The following is a 19292-nucleotide window of genomic DNA, read 5'->3' on the forward strand; positions in this document are numbered from 1 at the left end:
TTGATAAACTGCCAGTCTGTAAGTACGGTACACAATGCGACACCAAAACATCTTTTGAGTAGATCGAATTTATTGCTACCAGGAGACAAATCGGCGCTAGAACGCAAAATTCCATTTTTCTAGGAAAATGAACGTCCGAGGAATAGCGAGAAATGTGTTATTCCAGTCTAAAACTTGTGGACGTCAGTGAGTGTTGTCGAAAAGCTGAGAAAACATGTTTTTGAAATTTTTCAAGTGCAAACCTGTCAGTGATGACAGCTGTTTCAGCCTTTGGAACTGGTTGCTGCATGAAGTTGTGAAAAGCTGTGAATAATCGAGGCGGTAGTTTTAACAAATCAAAATGACCACGCGATCTGAGACTTGCCGAAACTTGCTTGAGAGAGGGACAGGACTCAATCTGAGTAGTTCTGCTGGCAACCAACTCAAGGACAACGGATTGTCTCTCATTGCATAAGGTACAGGACTTTATGCTAATGTCGACCACAAAAGAATATTTCTGTCTTTCGTGTTTCATTTATAGCATTTGCTGTTGAACACCAGGGTGCCCCCCCCCCCCACCAACAATCTTGGCCTGAAAAATCCCCCCACCAAATATTTCTGGGGTGGAGAGCTTTTGTTATAACAAACAAAAGATAAGCAATTACTTTTAATTTCAAATATACTTTACTAAGAATAATATCGAAAAAACACACAAATTAGTGTAGTTGTGAGTATTGCATTCTCTCTCAAGAGATCATTAACAAATCTACATCAATACGCACAATGAAAGTAAAACAAGAATGCAAAACAATAATAACTATGAAATGTAATTGATTTATATTAACATAAAGCACAAACTAAACAAAAACTTACACATAATAAAACCACTTGAACTATTTCATAATTTATTAACATCTTTAACCAGCGCTTCTTTGCAATATCTGATATATATAAAAGTAACAAATTAATTTTCTTTATGTAATTATTAATAATAATAGTATTAATAATAATAAAATATTTTTTTAATTGAGTAATTTATGTTTACGTATTCAAATCCGGGAACTTTTCTAACGGTGGAAGCGGCCCCGGCGCATACCCAGCGTCGAATAACATGGGTACCTGGGGGGTAAAGGCGGTCAGGGGCGTGATGCTGATCACATCATCTCCACTCACGACCGGATCAAGAAAGTGTGGGGCGTTACCCCCACACCCCCTATACGCCTTCATGGCGTGGTGCTATGCACAGGGGAACACTTTACCTTTTTATCTTCTTTATGTTTACGTTTATTAACATTACAAATATGTAAAAATGTAAAAGGTAAAGTGCTCCCCTGTGCATAGCACCACGCCATAAAGGCGTATAGGGGGTGTGGGGGTAACGCCCCACACTTTCTTGATCCGGTCGTGAGTGGGGGTGATGTGATCAGCATCACGCCCCTGACCGCCTTTACCCCCCAGGGTTTCCCCCAGGTACCCATGTTATTCGACGCTGGGTGGGCGTCGAGACGGCTTCCATCGTTAGAAAAGTTCCCGGGTTTGAGCCGGCCGGGGATCGAACCCGGGACCTTTACAAATATGTATATCGTATAATATACACATGTTTGTGGGGGAGGGGGTTTGAAGATGAAGAACTTTCTCCCCCCCCACCAGTTTTCAATGATTTCGCATCCTGTATGAACACGGCTAGAAGTAGCAAGGGAAATGGATGTCGACAAAAGCAGTCCCAAGAGAAGGCATCCTGACATAATGCCACAAAATGCGGATGGCAAATCATCAGTCAGAAAAGTCAAGAAAAAGTAAAGCAATCAACAAGTAGCTTAAGAAGTAAAAAAAAATGTCAAGAAATTGTACTTGCGGTCAAGAATTTTTGCTCTCACAGTGACTGATTAATTGGTTTAGTTTGTAACTTTTCTGCCCCTTTGGCTAATCGCGAAGATTAGGATGAATTGTATAGTAAGATAAGATTGATGAAGGGGTAATCACATATATATAGGGACGACAACACAAACCCCACATACGATTATACTGACTGTGAGTCCAGACGCCAGAGCCTCGTTAGTCTGCCAAATGTAGTTCAAGATGCATTAATAGATAAAGCAAGTCTAATTCTCGTGTTAATACAGCTTCAGTTTTGATCCTAATTGGCCTTTTGGTAAGGGTTTTTCATTAATACATATTTATTTTCTTAATTGATAATTTCCAACTTTACCTTGGATTTATTATTTTAGTAGACACCGTGCTACAATTCCGGTTAGTTCTAATAATGTGGTTAGGTTAGGAGAGGCAGTTTTAGAGCCCTTATCAATTAATTTTAGTGACTGCCGGCAGATGGATCTGCCCCGCGTCACACGTAGGGGTGACATTTGGTAGACAAGAGTTCCTTATTCTGCAGGAAGTCGCAGGCGCATCTTGCATGAGGTCAGTCGCCTCGTATGACAAGTGTTTTGCCGCCAGTATGACGTAATAAAGTTCGTAGGAAACAGAAATTCCTCAGCTGCACGGGAAACCGAATTGGTGACGAAGCCTCGTGTGTTCGTGCCGACAGGGAACTGCCTGCAACGGAACACCGATTATCAAATGACTCCAAAGGAAACGACCCATTACTCATTTTTTGTCCAGCCTGCCCGTGAATGGCTAATTGTTTTTAGGGTATGAAGTTGGATTGGGCGCTATATTATGATTTTAACCCGGGAGTCTTTCATTTTTTTAATCTGTGGCTTGTAAGACTAGCACACAAGAATTTGGTATTTCAGAATTCCACATAAACCATTACCTCTTACTCAGACAAGCCAGTGCGTTGGCTCGCTGATCAGCGTGACTCTATCCCGACTCCCAAAACATGACGTCACGCTACAATGTCATTGTTTATTGAAATTCCAGAGTAAATTCCTTAGTGCCAACTGTGGACGCGTTTGAACACATTGAAGATAATACGTAATGACTTTTTTTTCCAGGGCTGATAGCCTTGGAACACGGCATCAAACAGATACACTAAGGAAAGTTGTTTTCCCTAATGATTTAGAAGTGTGTCCAAGTATTGGAATTATGAGATCATCGCAGTAGGTGTAATACATTACCGCGTAAAAGAAGCATCTGAAATTGCCTCCCATGTTTAAATCGCTTTAACGATGCAATAAAACGTAGATTGCCAATTTGCATGAAGTCGTGAACATTTATGTGCAAGCGTTTGTAGCAATTAAAATTAACATCTTTGTGTTTCTTTAATTTTGCCGACATTTCTTTGTGTATATAACCGCCAAGTGAAGAGGACGACATGTAGTGTCTGCAGTGATAGTTTTCGGTCTCAGAATATACTATGTTTATTTTATACCCCCTGTGTATTGAAATGGCTAGCTCTTTCGCCTTTGGTGCGAACGATTCAGAGTTCAATCCCCGATGAGAGCTCCCAAGATTTCGGTGCTGGCCAAGACAGTTGGAGCTTCTTGTAAACAATAGTAGCGAACTCCGATCTCGAAACTAGGAAACAGCGCCTATAGGACACGATGTTATGATTGGGATTCACGGAATACTTGTCAATAAACATTAAAATTGAATAGTCCAAATCGACGTGCATAATTTCTTCGTGGCTGTTTAGCGAACATTTTTCCTGTCTGAAAACAAAAGTTAACACATTATTTGCTATTGATTTTGTGAATTATAGTAGAAATATTGCACTTGAGAAAATTTGCTACAGTGTTGCGAAGTACGGACTTACAAAATTTGATCTTTTGTGTCTGAAGATTCTGCGCCCCTATATGATTGGTTTCGTTATCTGGCGCGACGATTGCGCCATGAAAAGTTATCGAAAATTTGGACTGGAAAAACAGAGTTCCATGATTATGCGGTGAAACACAGACAGGCTAAACTGAACCTACAGTTTAGAGTGGGACCCGAATCACTATGCGCCTTCACCGGGTATCGAACTTGGGAACCTTCGATTACAAGGCGACGCTGTTACCACTACGTCACCGAGGAGGTCCTGGGGGGTATCGAGCCCCCACTCTGAGACGTTGCAAAGGACTGGAAATGCTGGCTTTCGCTTTGTGATAGTACTTGTAAACAAGATGAGTTATTATCCTTTGGAGGGAACCCATTGTTTTTCTTACGTAACCTGTCGTGTGACGTCACACTCCCCCGCTGAATGTATTTCGAAGTAATGTACTGAATTTTATGCGTGCACCACTAGCTCATGGGAACCAGGAACAAGGTGCCGCCTTTCGTCATCGCAGTGTGGACAGTTTTAGAGTTGGTGTCGAGCTGTTGTGTGTTAAATACTCTGTGTCGTGCCAAGATAGTGTTTTTTTTTTCGTTTTTTATGATCTTTCGTTGTGTGTTGTTCTGTGCCTCGTTAAGAGTGTGGTTTTGTGGGGACGACAAATCTTCTTCTTTCTACTTGGTATCATGACCACACCAGCAGCAAATAATAATGACGTATGCTTTTGGAGAAAACATAAACATTTATTTACAGGAAACACATGTGTAAGTTCAGTTCAATTAAAGTAATTCTTAATTAAAGGCAAGGTTCAGCCTGTGCAGTGTGGGAACTATAGACCACGTGATTAGAAGGCGACAGCGTCGGCATCAAGAAACCCTTAATGTATATTGTGTGCTGAATATATATTTTCTGTACAGAAGATTCAGCGACGTTGGGGTATTCTGTGCTTGTGTGTGTGTGCGCATCACCCTCAAGGCTAAGAAATTGTAACGATAAAGGGGAGTTCCCTCCAACTGCACTTGCAAATACCCCACATTGTACAGTCACGGACACTTCTGGGTTGTAACACTCCCATTCACCTTCAATTGAATCGTCACAACCCAGAATTGTCCGTGGCTGTACAGGATACACAATGTGTGTTGCACAACCTACTTAGTTTGAACTTGAATCGAAACTGAATGAAAACCCCCTCCCCGATGTCTTGTTTCTACATAAAAATTAAAAACCTATCATTTCTTAATACTGCTCTATTTCCCAGGTAATATTAGGTTCCACAATTTAATTGGTTCACCTGCAGATCTTCAAACGTGTTGGAATGAACTGTTGTAAATTTACAACTTTGAGAAATAAAATAAATATTTGTTCTTGTGCCTCGAAATGTCTGTTTTTATCGAGGCGATGTTAAGCATGGTGATCAAACTTCGCGCGCCACAAATCCTAGGCATGCTGGGGATGTTTAGTCACACCTTTGTGTATAACCTTAGCAGATCTGGTTTAACTGCATTGTCAGGCACAGATTTAGGGAGAGGTTTGAGGGTTTTCGGCCTCGAGCCTCCACTAGAGGAGAATTGCTTTGTAAAGGGCCACGACAATTTTTTAAAAAATGATATTTCAAATGTTCTAAACCTAGTGCATAACTTAACTTAAAAGTTCTGAAATTGTATATTTGGGTGTTAGATATTGCTAGCCGGCCATCTGGGCCTGTGTGTGTATGTGCAAATGAATTTCTCTTGTGCAAACTGCAGTAAACAGAGATGGCGCTGGTGAAATGCCACTTTTCATAATAAGTATTAGTAAGTAATTACTTTCTCTTTAGAAGGTGTGTGGGTGCAGCATTATACCAGCTTTCTTCCACTTTTACATTCTGAACCATAATAACCACTTTGACTGAAAGCAGCGACCATTGAAAGCCAACAAAGGTTTGGCGTCTTGGAACGCGGGTGTACATCGTCCGGTATTTTCTTCATTTGACATTATTACTACTATTACCTGCTTGAATAGGTTCCTTTTCAGCCTCGATTCTTTTATGAAGGGATTTTGTTCACGATAAATATAAACTGGTAGGGTGCTGTACTGATCAAGTGCCATTATAGCACTGTCTGGATTTGAACCATACCGTAAAATATACGTATGCAGTATTAAATCTGTAGCATTCGCATATTAGTATTTGTCTGCTTGTAGTTTTAAGTGGTTATATGTATTTTACGTAAATATTAAACTTGGTTATATGTGAAAGTGGCTTATTGACCATTGTATTTCTCACTACTTTCGGATATTAAATTTTATTGTTGGCTTCCTGTTGTTCAGCAGAGAAAATACAAGTTGACGACGGGGGTTTTTAGGAAAATGTCTGGTGCGTGTGTGCAATCCACTGCAAAAGCCCCCTAAGAGAAGCGTAATAACACATTTTAGAAACGAATGTACTGTAAGTAGCTAAACGGCCATTTCTCGACAAGGATTCTTCATTACTTATCCTATCGACTCGAGTGAGTGTTGCCGTTCTTCCCGATTCAGTGTTTTTTAAACTTCCGTCATGGAGAGGAGAGATTTGCGATTCTGCAAAATCCAGCGTCGAAAGTGTACTTCTGCCCTTGCACACACTGAACTCTCAAAAACGACCTCGGAAGTCCCGTTAGAGAATGACTGGCTACCCCACCCCCTTCACCGTCTGTCGGAATGCGGCCACAATGTAGTAGCCGCAGGCTCTTTTGAAAATGACCTAGTAACTTGACAGCCTCGGCAATACGTTGCTGTAAGAGATCGTAAGAAGTATTTGTTCTGTAGCCGCTCCTCTTTTTTTCAACAACGCAATATTTTAACTTGCCGCATTTTATTGACCTTCCATTGCCTGAGACTGGCAAGCTCTTATCGTGTCGTAGGTAGAAACAAGAATCCTGCTTCACGAGGCGTAGCCTTTTGCCAAAGGGCCAGGAATACTGTTTTCATTGAACCAGTTCCGAGTGATTCTTCGCCACCATACTTACGTTTTATGCTCCAGCGAGCAATAAAGTGTTCATGCATGTCAGAACAATTTCTCGCCAATTGGAGAAATTTGCACTGAAGCTCTCAATTGTCTGTTTTAATTTTTTTCTGGATCTTTTTTTTTTTTTCCAACTTTACCCATGCTTGAGTTGGGAAAATGGCGACCTCCTGTGTGGTGAAATTGTGCTTTGAATGCCTATTGTAAACTCGAAGGTTTTTTTAATACTTTGATACCAAGAAACATAAATTGAATTAAATGGGACAGGTCCGGATTTAAAACATTTGCGTTCCTAGGCTAGTGTAAAAAAATCCGCCCCCCGTCATTTCTTTCTATGAAGGAATCTTGGATTGTAATTGCTCTACATTTTAAAAAAAGTGCATCTCTCCACCCTCACCCGTTTCTTGCAACTAGATCAGAATGATTAACTCTCAAGAAGTTCTTTGTCACACACGTTGAGAGTTCCTCGGCAGGGGTTTTCATTGTGAACATGAACAGCCCAAGATCATACAGTACTGACGTTACACATTCATTGCCATAAAAAGTCTTCATTCTTTAATGAATGTCAATTGGAGGACACATTTTGTGCAGTTAGAAACACGGTCACCACATGCAGTTTCAGGTACACCGACATAGTATGGTTACATGCTGCCATTTTCCTCGCTCTAGTTCAGCAACCTCTGGTGATAGAAGTTTGAAATGGAGAAGGGGGAAAGTCTGAAGAGTACAATGCATGGTTGCTCAAAATCCAAAATGTCTTTACACCGTCACAAAAATGTGAGAGACATTACTTTTCAGCACGCCCTCGTATATTGTAAATTAATGGCTGTACTTGCATGTGACATTCTCTTACCGCTGGAATGGCTTTCTCAGGCAAAATCTGTGTTCAAAATTTAAAATTATGTTCCACAAATAAGTGTTTGGATACATGTATAATAGGGGATAGCACTAGTAGGGGGGGGGGGGGTTGGGGTAATATATTTAGTGACATTTGTGGGAGAAGAAATTATACAAATAGCATGCTCTGCTGGAACTGTCAGCCAGTTCCAACCTCTTGCAAACAAAAAAAATTGAATAAATAAATGTCCTTGTAGCTAAAATGGACACCCTTTGCATGGTATTTATGAACACCTTTCTTCTGAAGATCCATCACCCTCTGAAGAAGTTTGAAGGGTGGAACGAGAGCACAGGCACTTATGAAACTATTACTTCATAATATTTACCCTAGGAACATGCTTCTTTAAAATTAAACAATCCTAAACCAAGGAGAAAGGCCAAAAGAAATAATGTCAAACCAGAAATGTCAAAATGAAAACATTTGATTAAAGAAAAATTATATTCTCCATAAGAAATACATGTAAACTTAAACATATTTGTTTATGTTATTTTTAAAAGCCTGTATCTGGCTTACGATGGACACACAGAATTGCCTTCAACTGACACATGAGGACAACTATTTTTAATTTTTAATGTTCTTCCTCCTCCAGTCCTTCTATGTAATCTACTTCCTTTTCCCAAAGCATACATAGTGCAACAGTTGTGTAAACTTCAACTGAATCATGATAGTCTAAGTTGAAATTAGGAAGCAATATGTATGTCTCAAGATTAAAATGATTTCCTCCTCTTTTATCCATGTCAAGTAGAAGATCTCTGTAACTATATTAGATAAGTGCACGCATGTGTAATGGCATGGTTCATTTTGTCAAGTTCGAATATAATTGATGGGCTCCTACATAGACAAATGGTTATCACTCTCACCTTTGGTGCGAGCTGTCCTGGGATCGATTTCCAGTGGAGCCCCTAAACTTTTGAGGGCTGTTGAGCATGGAATTTAGTTTTAGTTTAGTTCATATATTATTGATACAGCTGAAACATGCCATTATCACTAAGAAACTTGCTGCCGAAGTTAGCCTAGTAATTACTTACTATATAATGAATAATTATTTCCTTATTTCTTTGTAGGCCATGAGGTTGGAACTGGAACTAAAGGACGAGAAGCTGAATGCTCTGACGAAGGAACTGGATGAATTAACATTTAGTGGAAAAACTGAAGAGGAGGTGGCAATGTTGAAGAAAGCAAAGCATGAGTTGGATTTGAAGGTTAAAGAACAGGTAAGCATATAATACTTGTTATTGTAGTTTTCTTTGCATGTAAAAGGCAGGGTTTGAAATTAACAGGGCACACACACTGATGTATGTTTGTGCATATTTTATGTTCAAATGTAGATTTTTGTTATAAAAAGTGAAGCTTTGACAGTACTTGACATCCATTATTATGTGAATAGGGATTGACAACAAGTAATCTTGGGTTGGAATGATGTTTTGGAAATGGAATAACTGCATGAAATTCAGTTTTGAAAAGTATTTTAGTGTAAGAAGTTGCTCTCTTGCGCTTGCATTACATAAACCATAGGACTGTTCAGCTGGTGTTCCCTCCCTTTCCTGTCACCAAACAAGTAAAACTAAACGAATGAATACTCTTTCAACCCATATGTTTTGTGCGGTATTTAGGGCTCGCATTGCCATTATGTAACCCCCCTCCTTCAAACCATGCCTTTCCCCTTCTTCACGTCCTCACACCCATATTCCTGGCATCATTGTGTAGATTAAGGGACAGTAGAACAATTTTCCATCCTGCAACATGCCTGTACGGTCTAAGGCTTTGGGCTCTGGCTATGTGATGCATGCAGGTTCAAGTCTCCTTGGGGAAAGCGTAACAATTCTCCTGAGATTTCGGCCTGTGTATGGAACCGGTGGCTACCCACCATCGTGGGGAAATTGGGGTGCTACAAATGAGTAGCGTAACCTGGTCATAGAAACCTACAACCATGACTGGGGATTCGTTGTGCTGACCACACATCACTTCCTAAGTGGTTGAATGATGCCCCACATATGCTGAGGCAAGTGGGAGTGAGGCGGGCAGTCGGTAGGTTGGCTTTGGCCCTCACAGACAGTTGCACCATGGGTTAAGACAATTTTCCATTTTGCTTTGAAAGGAGTATAATGTTGCTATTTCAAAACCACATCAGGAAAGTGAATGGCCACTAAGTTATATATCAAGTTGTCATTCATCCTCATCATTGTGATTAATACAGAGATGTCGATATTTTTGGATGCCTAAAAACTAATTTTTCTTCTACGAGCACCTCCTTCATCTCAAGCTGAAAATAGTAAATTGCAAATCTTGACGAAGACTTCCCTTTACAAAAAATAATTGTTACATTTAAGGACTTGCTAGAAAATGTGCAAACAGTTTCAGACAGTTTGATGCTGCAGTGTAAGAGAATTATTGTTTATTTCAAATAACTTGTGAACCAAACAATTTTAGTTGCAAATTCATGTGAGGAGGATTGGTCTTATTTTTCTAAATTTATATAACACACAGTATTGATGTGTTTCTTTAAAGGGAAAAAAACTTTTGAAAATATTGTTGCTAAGAATGCTCAGCTGTGACTTTAAATTACAGAAGACCATATGTATCTGATCAAAAATTTGCCACTTTCATGGGCATCCAGAGAAGGGGGGGGGGGGGGGCAAAGAGGGCTATTTCCCCTTGGATAAATAAATGTCAACCTAAAAATTACATATTGCACATGAAATTTCATTTCAGTCGGAAGAATTTGAATTAGTAATTTTATACAAACTGATAAGACTACTATGGACAGTGTGCAAATTAACGGGGAGAATGCTGGGTATTCCCCCTCCCCACAAAGAATTTTACCCCCCTCTCCCCCCCAGTGTATGTTACTGGCTGGTAACATCTACAAATTTGCATACCCCAAAAAATCTACCCTCCAAAATGAAATCACAAATATACCACTCAGTGGCATATCTCCCCACCCCCTCCCAAAACAAGAGGCTTAATTTGCACAGTGAGTGTAGATCATTGCAAAAAATAACTCCAACTGAGACAGTGTATTGGGGGGGGGGATGCATTGCTTACCCACCCCTCCTTCTGGGAAGAAAACATGCAGATTTTTATGACCACTGCCCCTCAATTTCCTATTTTTCTTACAGGAAGAGGAGTTGGACGATTTGGCTGCTCAAGTGCAGTTGCTGGAACAAGCCAAGCTGCGTCTGGAAATGAACTTTGAACAACACAACAAAGAGAATCGCCGAGAGATAGCTCAGCGGGAAGAGGAGTTGGAAGATGTGAGGTGCAATGCACAGAAGAAAGTTAAAGGTAAGTCACTGTTATCTATTTACCAGTGCTTTTGATTCTCAGATGCAGCTGTACAATGGTGTTTCATCTGTGGGTGGATACTAAGTGTAAGGTGGTGTTTTCAATTTTTAAGTTGTACAGATTGTGGAACGTTTTTGGAATTTATAGAGAAATAAGAAATGACATCCACTCGCACAATTTTTTAACGACTCCAGTGTGTGAATTAAACTTCTTGCTTTTGGGAGAGGGTGCAATATATCACTAGATTCAGGTGTAAACAAAATACAGTATGTGCATACATGTAAATAAATATGTCTAAAAATTGACATTGGGAGATATATTTATTACAGATGTGACACCTTTCCCTCCATTGCCAGGGATACTTGAGTTTAGAGCGAGTGGAAAATCTCTGGTACTCCCCCCCCCCTCTATCATTAATTCGAATCCATGCCATCAGATAATCTTTCTGAAATTATCATTGAACCCAATGGGTACAATCTGTTCGCATGTACCATTTATACATAAATATCACTAGCTTGCAAATTAAAACTTTTTTTCTGTGGTATGAACCTCAATAGGTGACTTTTAATAATTGCAATACGCTGATTTCGAAAATGTATTCTGTTTTGTTGTATCATGTCAGTGTATTTCAAAATATGTTATTTCATTATATCAATTTATTGATAATAGCAACATCTAGAAATTATGTAGAAATTGCAAATAAAAGATAAATACAATAAATTATAATACGTAATATAGTAGCATAGTACTTAAGAATAATTTTGTTTTGTTTTCTCCAGAAGTAACTTCAACGTTTTACGTAACTCGGCTAGGTATTTAACTCTGATACACTTACTATTCATTTTTCTGCGAAGGTTTTTTTCAGCGATCGATTTTGCCACAGTGGCAAAATCGATCGCGAAAAAAAACGTTCATGGAAAAATTAATAGTAAGTGTATCAGAGTTAATTACCTATCTCCGTGTAACCGCGAAACTGATATCTTTAGATGCAATCAGCTAGGTATGTAGAATGTGCAACACCTTCTTGTGTGTAGTATTTCCGAAAATGTTTGCCACGATTTCTGTACCAAGAAAATGTAACCCCAGGAGCCGAGATCCTTTTCACGCAGTCTTGAGCCAAGTAATTAACTTTTTTCTTTCGTTAGCCCTAGGTAGTGTACCAAATCATTCAACTTAGGTTGGGTAAATAGTTTCGATGAAGTGTCTAACTCTTCTGTTTCGGGATACATTTCATCACTGCTTGAATATGAGGAACTGCTTTCAAATTCAGTGTTACGTACATTTTGTGTTTGTTTAGGCACTGGCAAGTCAGGTCCATGCATAATAGGCCACCTAGCTGATGGCAGATCGGGATATTTAATTCCTTTCTATTTTTGTTGTAACCAGTAACTTGGGACAAACAAAAATATAATTCATCATGATGATTTTTCTGTTTATGCCACACCAGAGGTATTGCGAACGGCATTGCCTTCAGTTTTCCTTGATACCAATAATGTAGACCCTCGACACAAGTGTTACATGCAATATGTGGAGCAAATGATTTATCCTCATCACCTACCTTCACTCTGAAATATAAGAAGTATATATATATATATTCTGTACCTCCCCATTGAACATACAACACCCACAAATGTTTCAACAGTGTCATTATGCATCATGTCTAATGTATTTCTTATTCCATTTTTGTTTCATTCAAGATCTTTGTTCATATTCCGCACAATGATGACACATGCTGCAGCAAAAACTTAAATTGTGCACCAACTGGATGTGATACACAAAAACTGTTGTTATTTTCGGATTTAGGTCATTGCTGTCCAGAGGTGCTCCCACCCAAAGTTGTTCATCAAAATCCCCCCAAAAGAATTGTTTATCATCCCCCTCCAAACACACACAAATATAGTTTGGATAAAAACACAGTAATTGATTTTTGTTTGAATGTTGATAATTTGATTTTCTTTTAATTAAATTTTCGAAATTCATAAGCTTTACAGCAGAGGCAGCAACTTGAAATAAATTGGGGGGGGGGGGGGGCAAGGTTGATATAAACAATATTTTATATATGTAAATATACATAATATCTGTCCCTCTCGATGAATTTTTTTTGGGGGGGCAGAAAGTTCCACCTCCCCCCCCTCCAATGCTCTACACAAAGAAAACTGACAGTATTTTACAATTATCCAGTCAATTGTAGCACATGAACACTTACAAGAAAGAAATCGTGCCTGAAATCATCCAGAAATCTGCATGTCGGAAGTTCCGAGCTGACTCGAAACTACCACAAAGAAAACACCAGACATTGTTTACCACTGGCCGAGATGCGAACAATCGAAAGGTGCATGACATTTGAAACCTTTCATTGAAGTTGAAATTAAGAGAGAAAAAAAGGAAAAAGCACAGCTCACTTTCATGTTTGCTACAGGAAATTTTGTTCTTGTGGATGTTGTTAAATCATAAAGGAGATCTAATAACCATAAAATCGTCAAACAAAACGATCCCCCCCATTTTTGTGTCAAGATATGGTAGCTAAACTATAAAATTTTGTCCCCCAAAAAATTCCCATGATGCAAGCACGTCATGAATCCCCCCCCTGTTGATGTCTATTTGAATCGGCTATTTTCATTTTTACCACAGAACCATTGCAGGCTAGTGTATTCATTGTTCTCAAGTGTTGAAAACTGGACCTTGACACTTAGTCAAAATTGCAATGTATGTATGATATAAAACATTACTTTTCACTTTTGGCAAATTTTGACCGTTCTAGCAGAAACCATGCAGCATTGTCATTGTTTACTGTCAATGCCATGTTGTGGGGAAGCCAGGCTGCAAGTAATTTATACAGGAACGCACCAATGTAGCCACAGCATACTAACCTCTACCAAAAAAACTTAGTAGAATGAATATCCTTAATAAGACTTCAAAAAGAGAGGATGGCAACACCACATATGTGATTCTCTGCTTTCCATTCACTCCTTGTACCGAACTCTGTGGCGGAGTGGTTAGCGGAGCACACTACAATACCAGGGGTCCCAGGTTGGATGTCCCTTCATCTATTTCATCATATTGACACTCATCATCATCTTTACGATTAACCAAAAGTGGCAGAAAAGTGAGGTGAAATCAATCAATCATTCACTCTTTGTTGGCCAGCAAATGACATTTTCCAAATGGCAAAGAAAACTATTGAGTGATCGCTAGCATGGTAAAGATGACAGGTTGAGCCAAACACAGTTTAGTTGTTAATATGGCCATGTCTAAAGCATCAAAAACATTTGTTCGCTGAAGATTTTGCTTCAAACAATTTTCCTCACCCTGTGGACAACCAGCCTAACTGAAGAAGCGTTTTATTTTGCTCTCGTTACTTTTACTTGATCTAAGGTGTTGATTAAATGCAATATCTTCCCCTGTCCTTTCAGCATTGGAAGCTCAGCTGGAGAACGAACACGAGGAGCGGATGCAGCTGCTGCGAGAGAAGCACGAGTTGGAGCGGAGGCTGAGCGAAGTGGAGGAGAAAGCTGCCCACGCCGCAGACGAGGAGCAGCTGCATCGGCTGAGGCGGGACCTCAGAAGGACAAAGGCTCTCTTGCGGGATGCTCAGACCATGCTGGAACGCTCTCGGAACGAAACACCAGGGAAAGCTTTGCTGCGGCAACTGCGGAATCAGGTATGCACCGATGTTGCTGTATAGACTCATTGTATTTCAATATACTTTTTCAACTACATTCCAAAATTGGTGATCTCAGCAGGAACTTTCATTGATATCCCAGCTTAAGTAGCTCTAGCATTCACCCAACACCTCTACAGTGAATGTCAAAGGAGAACAGGGAAAGGATCTACCTGGAACATGGTGCTCATCACACAATCTCCATGTACCTCATGTGCTTTCATGGCACAGTATAATGCACACTGACATTTTATTTTACACTCATACGAGCATCTTAACTTGAGTGTGCTTTGTATTGAAAGCTTACGAAGAAAATACAAAACCCATTTATTTATTGGTATTATTATTATCATCATAGTTATTTCAGAATATTTTGAACTGTGTTTATTTTTTTTTCTAAATTGTTAAACAAAATGGGCTATTGTATAAAATTTGAGAAAAAATAATGCTAAGGAAATTTTTAATGGATTCTGCCCTTTTTGTGAATTGAAGCTCATTTCCTGATGTTGGATACTGTCTTTGCTTTCCAGTTGGAAGATGCGGAATTTGCTCGTAACGCTGCTGTGAAAGCGAGGCAGGGAGCGGAGATGGAGCTTCACGAGGTTCAAGCACAGCTGGACGAGTCTCAAAGGCAGAGGTCGGAAGCGGAGGAGAAGGCGGTGGCTGCCGGCAGAGAGCGAACGGAGCTCAGGGGGCAGTTGGAAGAAAACGAAGAGGAATTAGCTGAGGTAAATTAACAAGTTTCTTGTAAATTAAGGATAGACTGATATGAAATTTTGACTGATACCTAACAGCAGGGCTCGAAAAATCCCAGTCGCCATGGCGACTAAAAATTTCAGCTTGGCGACTGATCTTTTGCTGTAATATTGCCGTTTTTTAAGTTTCAGTGTACAAAACTTTGAAGATTTTAAGTTCAAGTTTCAGTACAGCGTAAGTTAGCAAATGATTTTTTTTATCAACGTTGTGAACATTCTATACAATAAGTAACAATTTCTTACTCTTTGTCCCCCCCCCCCCATTTTCCTCTTACTCACATAATTTAGCGATGTTTTGAATACGGTGATGGTCAGCTTATAGACTGATTGATTTGCTTTATTTTACTTCGCTTTTTGTGCCACTTTTGGCTAATTTGCAAAGATGGTGATGAATGGACACTCACAAGCCTGGTCCGGGATTCGAAACCGGGACCCCTGGCATCAAAGTGCAATGTGCTAACCACTCTGCCACAGGGGCTGGCTCAGCTTCTTATAGTGTCCACAATTACTAGTAGGTGATTTTCTGGTGCCTGATTTTCAGACCTGGCACCTAGCTCTGAAGAAGATTTTTCGAGCACTGCCTAACAGATATTCTACCAATCGGATATAAAATTCCATATGGTCAGTGAATGGTTCATTAATCTCCTTAATAAATGTTCGTTACCATGTGATTGCAATGCGTGATGTTCCAGCAGTGGAATACATTTTGTTACATATCAAGTAGATAATTGGTATGTCATAGTAGTTTTTCGAAAGACTAGGAATTTTCAAAAAGGACTTTGATAGAGAGATGCCTTGTCTCTGTTGATTTTTGTTATTTAGCATAACTTTTGCCTAATCCCAACAATGAGGATGAATGGTGATATGCCCAGGTGGGAATTCGAACCTGGTACCTCTGGTACTGTTGCTGTGGTAACAACTGCACTATGATGGTCAGCCTAACCACTGGGCAGGAAATAATAATGTGGAGATACAACTACATTAATATACAGTTATGGTAAATGTCTAAATTAAACAGTCTGTGTGTTAACATTATGCATTTTTCTTTCTGCAGGTGATGAAGAAATACAAGGCAGCAGTCCAGCAGCTGTCGGTGGACCAAATCACAATGCAGGAGCAAGCAGCTCAACTTGCGGAGTTGGAGCAGGAGCGAGGAGCTCTGAGGGAGCAGTTGGCAGAGCTCCACACGCGGTTGGAAACCATGGAGGTGGATCCCTCATCCTCTTTGGCGCAGAAGAGGTTGGAGTTGAAGATTCGGGAATTGGAGTCCAAGCTTGAATTGGAACAGACAACGAAATCCAGGATGGAAGTAAGGGATACAGCTTAATATTCCGTTTGTTTTTACTTGCATGTTGTTTAATGTATGCATGAAAATTACTGTGAAATCAGATTTCTGTGTATTCATTGTTAATTTATTTTTCATTAGCTTTATTTTGGAAATGATGCTGTGTGTTTCTTTCATAGATTGATTATTGCAAAAAGTCTTTGATTCGGACTGCGATGGAGACAGGATTTGGGTGGTTAAAGAAATTTGGGAATAGTATGGAATGTAGGAAAAGGCTTTGGTCTGGAAAGCTAGAAAACCGAGGCAATGGGATTCAACATGCTGAGTAATTAACATAAATTTTGACTGGCGTAGAACCTCAAAAGTACTTTTTTATGCCAGAGTTTAATTTAGATTATGATTCTAAATATTATTTCTTGAAAATTAAGCACTTTTCTTTAAATTAACTAACTACTCCTTTAAAACTTATACTACTATCAAAGATATATGATATCAATATTCCTGGTGTAATTTTTGTTTGTAATGTCTGTAGACACTAACTTTAGGACCTGTGTAGCTTAAATCCACATTGTGAAATAACACTGAGCTTAAAGAACATATTTGTAAATTATAGTTATTAGAAGTTAGGGAGACAGACAGTTTTTTGAATGACAACAGGGCAAATATAGTGGAACCTCAGATTTTACATTTTTCACGGGACCAAGTTGAGAAACTTGAAATGCGGAGAAAATGTAAACTCTAGGAAAATTGTATAACATTTCCCTCTGTTGACCATCAAGATTGAATGGTAGAAAATGTAAAATCGGGGTTCCACTGTATCTGTAAAAGCAAGACAAAAATGAGACTTTATGTCAGACACTCTTGTCTTCTTTGGGACTTTGGTAAGCTTGATACTTGAAAATTTTTCCTAAGCCAAAGTTACTTTACTATGTGACTTATTCCAATATACTATCTTGATATACAGGGTGTCATTTTAATGGCGCCCACGGACCACGGAAACGTATACAGGACATCAGTAACATTTTTCTCGTTGGTGCGTCATTTCAGCGCTACAGTCGTTCAATAAAGCCCATTTTGCCGCCTGAATGCTGTCGACCACACACAACATTTGAACATTTGATTGCAATTGTGACGTCATATCCCGTCGTGAAGCGATGCATTCCAGGGTTGCCAGGAACACACATATTCTATGAAAACTGACATAGCTACAATCAGCCACATTATGCACTGTAAAACAAAATGAGAAAACACGTTCTGTAACCTAACAGGAAATAAACAAATAATACGAAAAATGATAGAAAAAAAATAGAATTCAAGTGGAAGTGGTCATATCAAATTTTGTCTCAGCTTACATGTCAAATATTTGCAAATCTAGTTACTAAGTTGGCATCTACAATTTAGTCTATCCACTTAGTCCTTCTGATACTAGTTGTCTATGACACACAATATAATGTATATTCAGGGCATTATGAGGCAAGTGGCAAAAATGGTTGCAAATACAGGGATATAAGTAGTAGTAATACAAGCTCTCCGACAACTGTGTTTATCTATGAACCGGATACACATGTAATAAGTTTGCAACTGTGAACAGGGCACTATATTCGCTACTGATTCATCATTAGGTTGTTACTGTGGTTGTACGTATTTTAGCCGTAATGTAACAACGTGAACCTTGGATACTTCCATTATCAGCACAAAAGTACCACAAGGCATCTGGACACAAACCTGTAGATATCAACCTTGCAACGAGATTTGCAAATGTTTGACATATAGTGGGGCGTAAACAGCCACATGTAATCTGTAAGTTCAATAAAATTTATTGTTGTTGATATTTGGCATGTAGGCTGAGACAAAATCCGATATTGACACTTCATTTTGAATACGTTTTTTACCATTTCTCATATCGTTGGTTCAATTCCCCCTTCCCCTGAGATGACTGCTGATCTTCTGGCAGGTAGTCTATGATGTTCGGTTTACTGGACGCGTTTCTCGCTACGTTTTACAGCTAATAATGTGGTTGGTACTTTGGCATTTTTCACAAAATTTGTGTGTTCCTTGTAACCCTGCCGTGCGCCGTTTCGTTGCAGGAAATGACGTCACAGATACGATCAAATGTTGTGTTGGGTTGCCAGCATTCAGGCGGCAAAACAGTATTTTTTGAACGGCTGTAGCGTCGAATCGACGCACCAACGAGAAAAATGTTACTGAGAAAAGTTGTTTGCTTTGATGTCCTCTATACAAATCTGTGGTCCGTGGGCGCCATTAAAATGACACCCTGTATATTTATAGATAGGTTGTACATCTTGTTAATGGAAATTACAAAGTTATTTCATCGGTGCAATTGTGAACTTGTTCAGAATGGTTTCATGAATTCAGGATTGCAACAAGTCAGTTTTTCAATAGGCCGTAGCATTGATACAATGCAAAAGTTTGTGGAGGGATGTACAGTACTATGTATTTTAAGACTGTGATTTACCTTCCAATTAGAGTGAAGCCGACACATCGGTCTCATAATGTATCAGTTTGAGTTTATTTAACAATACCAGATGATAATTTTTTACTGTTTTGGTTAGGGCTGAGCTGATCGACTGATACTAGTGGTATCAGTATTGGTTGGAATTCATCTACGGATACCTGCCGATACTTTTCTGGCACATTGGGTTTCAAAAATGCTGTGCAAGGTTTTCGCGAAGTCTAATTATCTTGGAAATCATGCAAAATTCAAACTTTCTTT

The 19292-nt window shown here is 39.3% G+C and overlaps 1 protein-coding gene across 5 annotated transcripts in view; it reads left to right on the forward strand.

Annotated features, from left to right (window-relative positions):
• Mhcl (Myosin heavy chain-like) overlaps window positions 1–19292 on the forward strand; it is a 303279-nt gene that overhangs the window by 280097 nt on the left and 3890 nt on the right. For all 5 annotated transcript variants that reach the window (XM_083128453.1, XM_083128454.1, XM_083128455.1 and 2 more), the window contains 5 exons: window positions 8637–8786; window positions 10692–10857; window positions 14271–14518; window positions 15049–15246; window positions 16328–16582. In XM_083128453.1, coding sequence (XP_082984579.1) covers window positions 8637–8786; window positions 10692–10857; window positions 14271–14518; window positions 15049–15246; window positions 16328–16582 — 1017 coding nt within the window. The remainder of the gene's footprint in view (window positions 1–8636; window positions 8787–10691; window positions 10858–14270; window positions 14519–15048; window positions 15247–16327; window positions 16583–19292) is intronic.

The sequence above is a fragment of the Lepisma saccharinum genome, chromosome 9 (assembly GCF_977018435.1).
Source record: "Lepisma saccharinum chromosome 9, izLepSacc3.1, whole genome shotgun sequence".
Taxonomy (NCBI): domain Eukaryota; kingdom Metazoa; phylum Arthropoda; class Insecta; order Zygentoma; family Lepismatidae; genus Lepisma; species Lepisma saccharinum.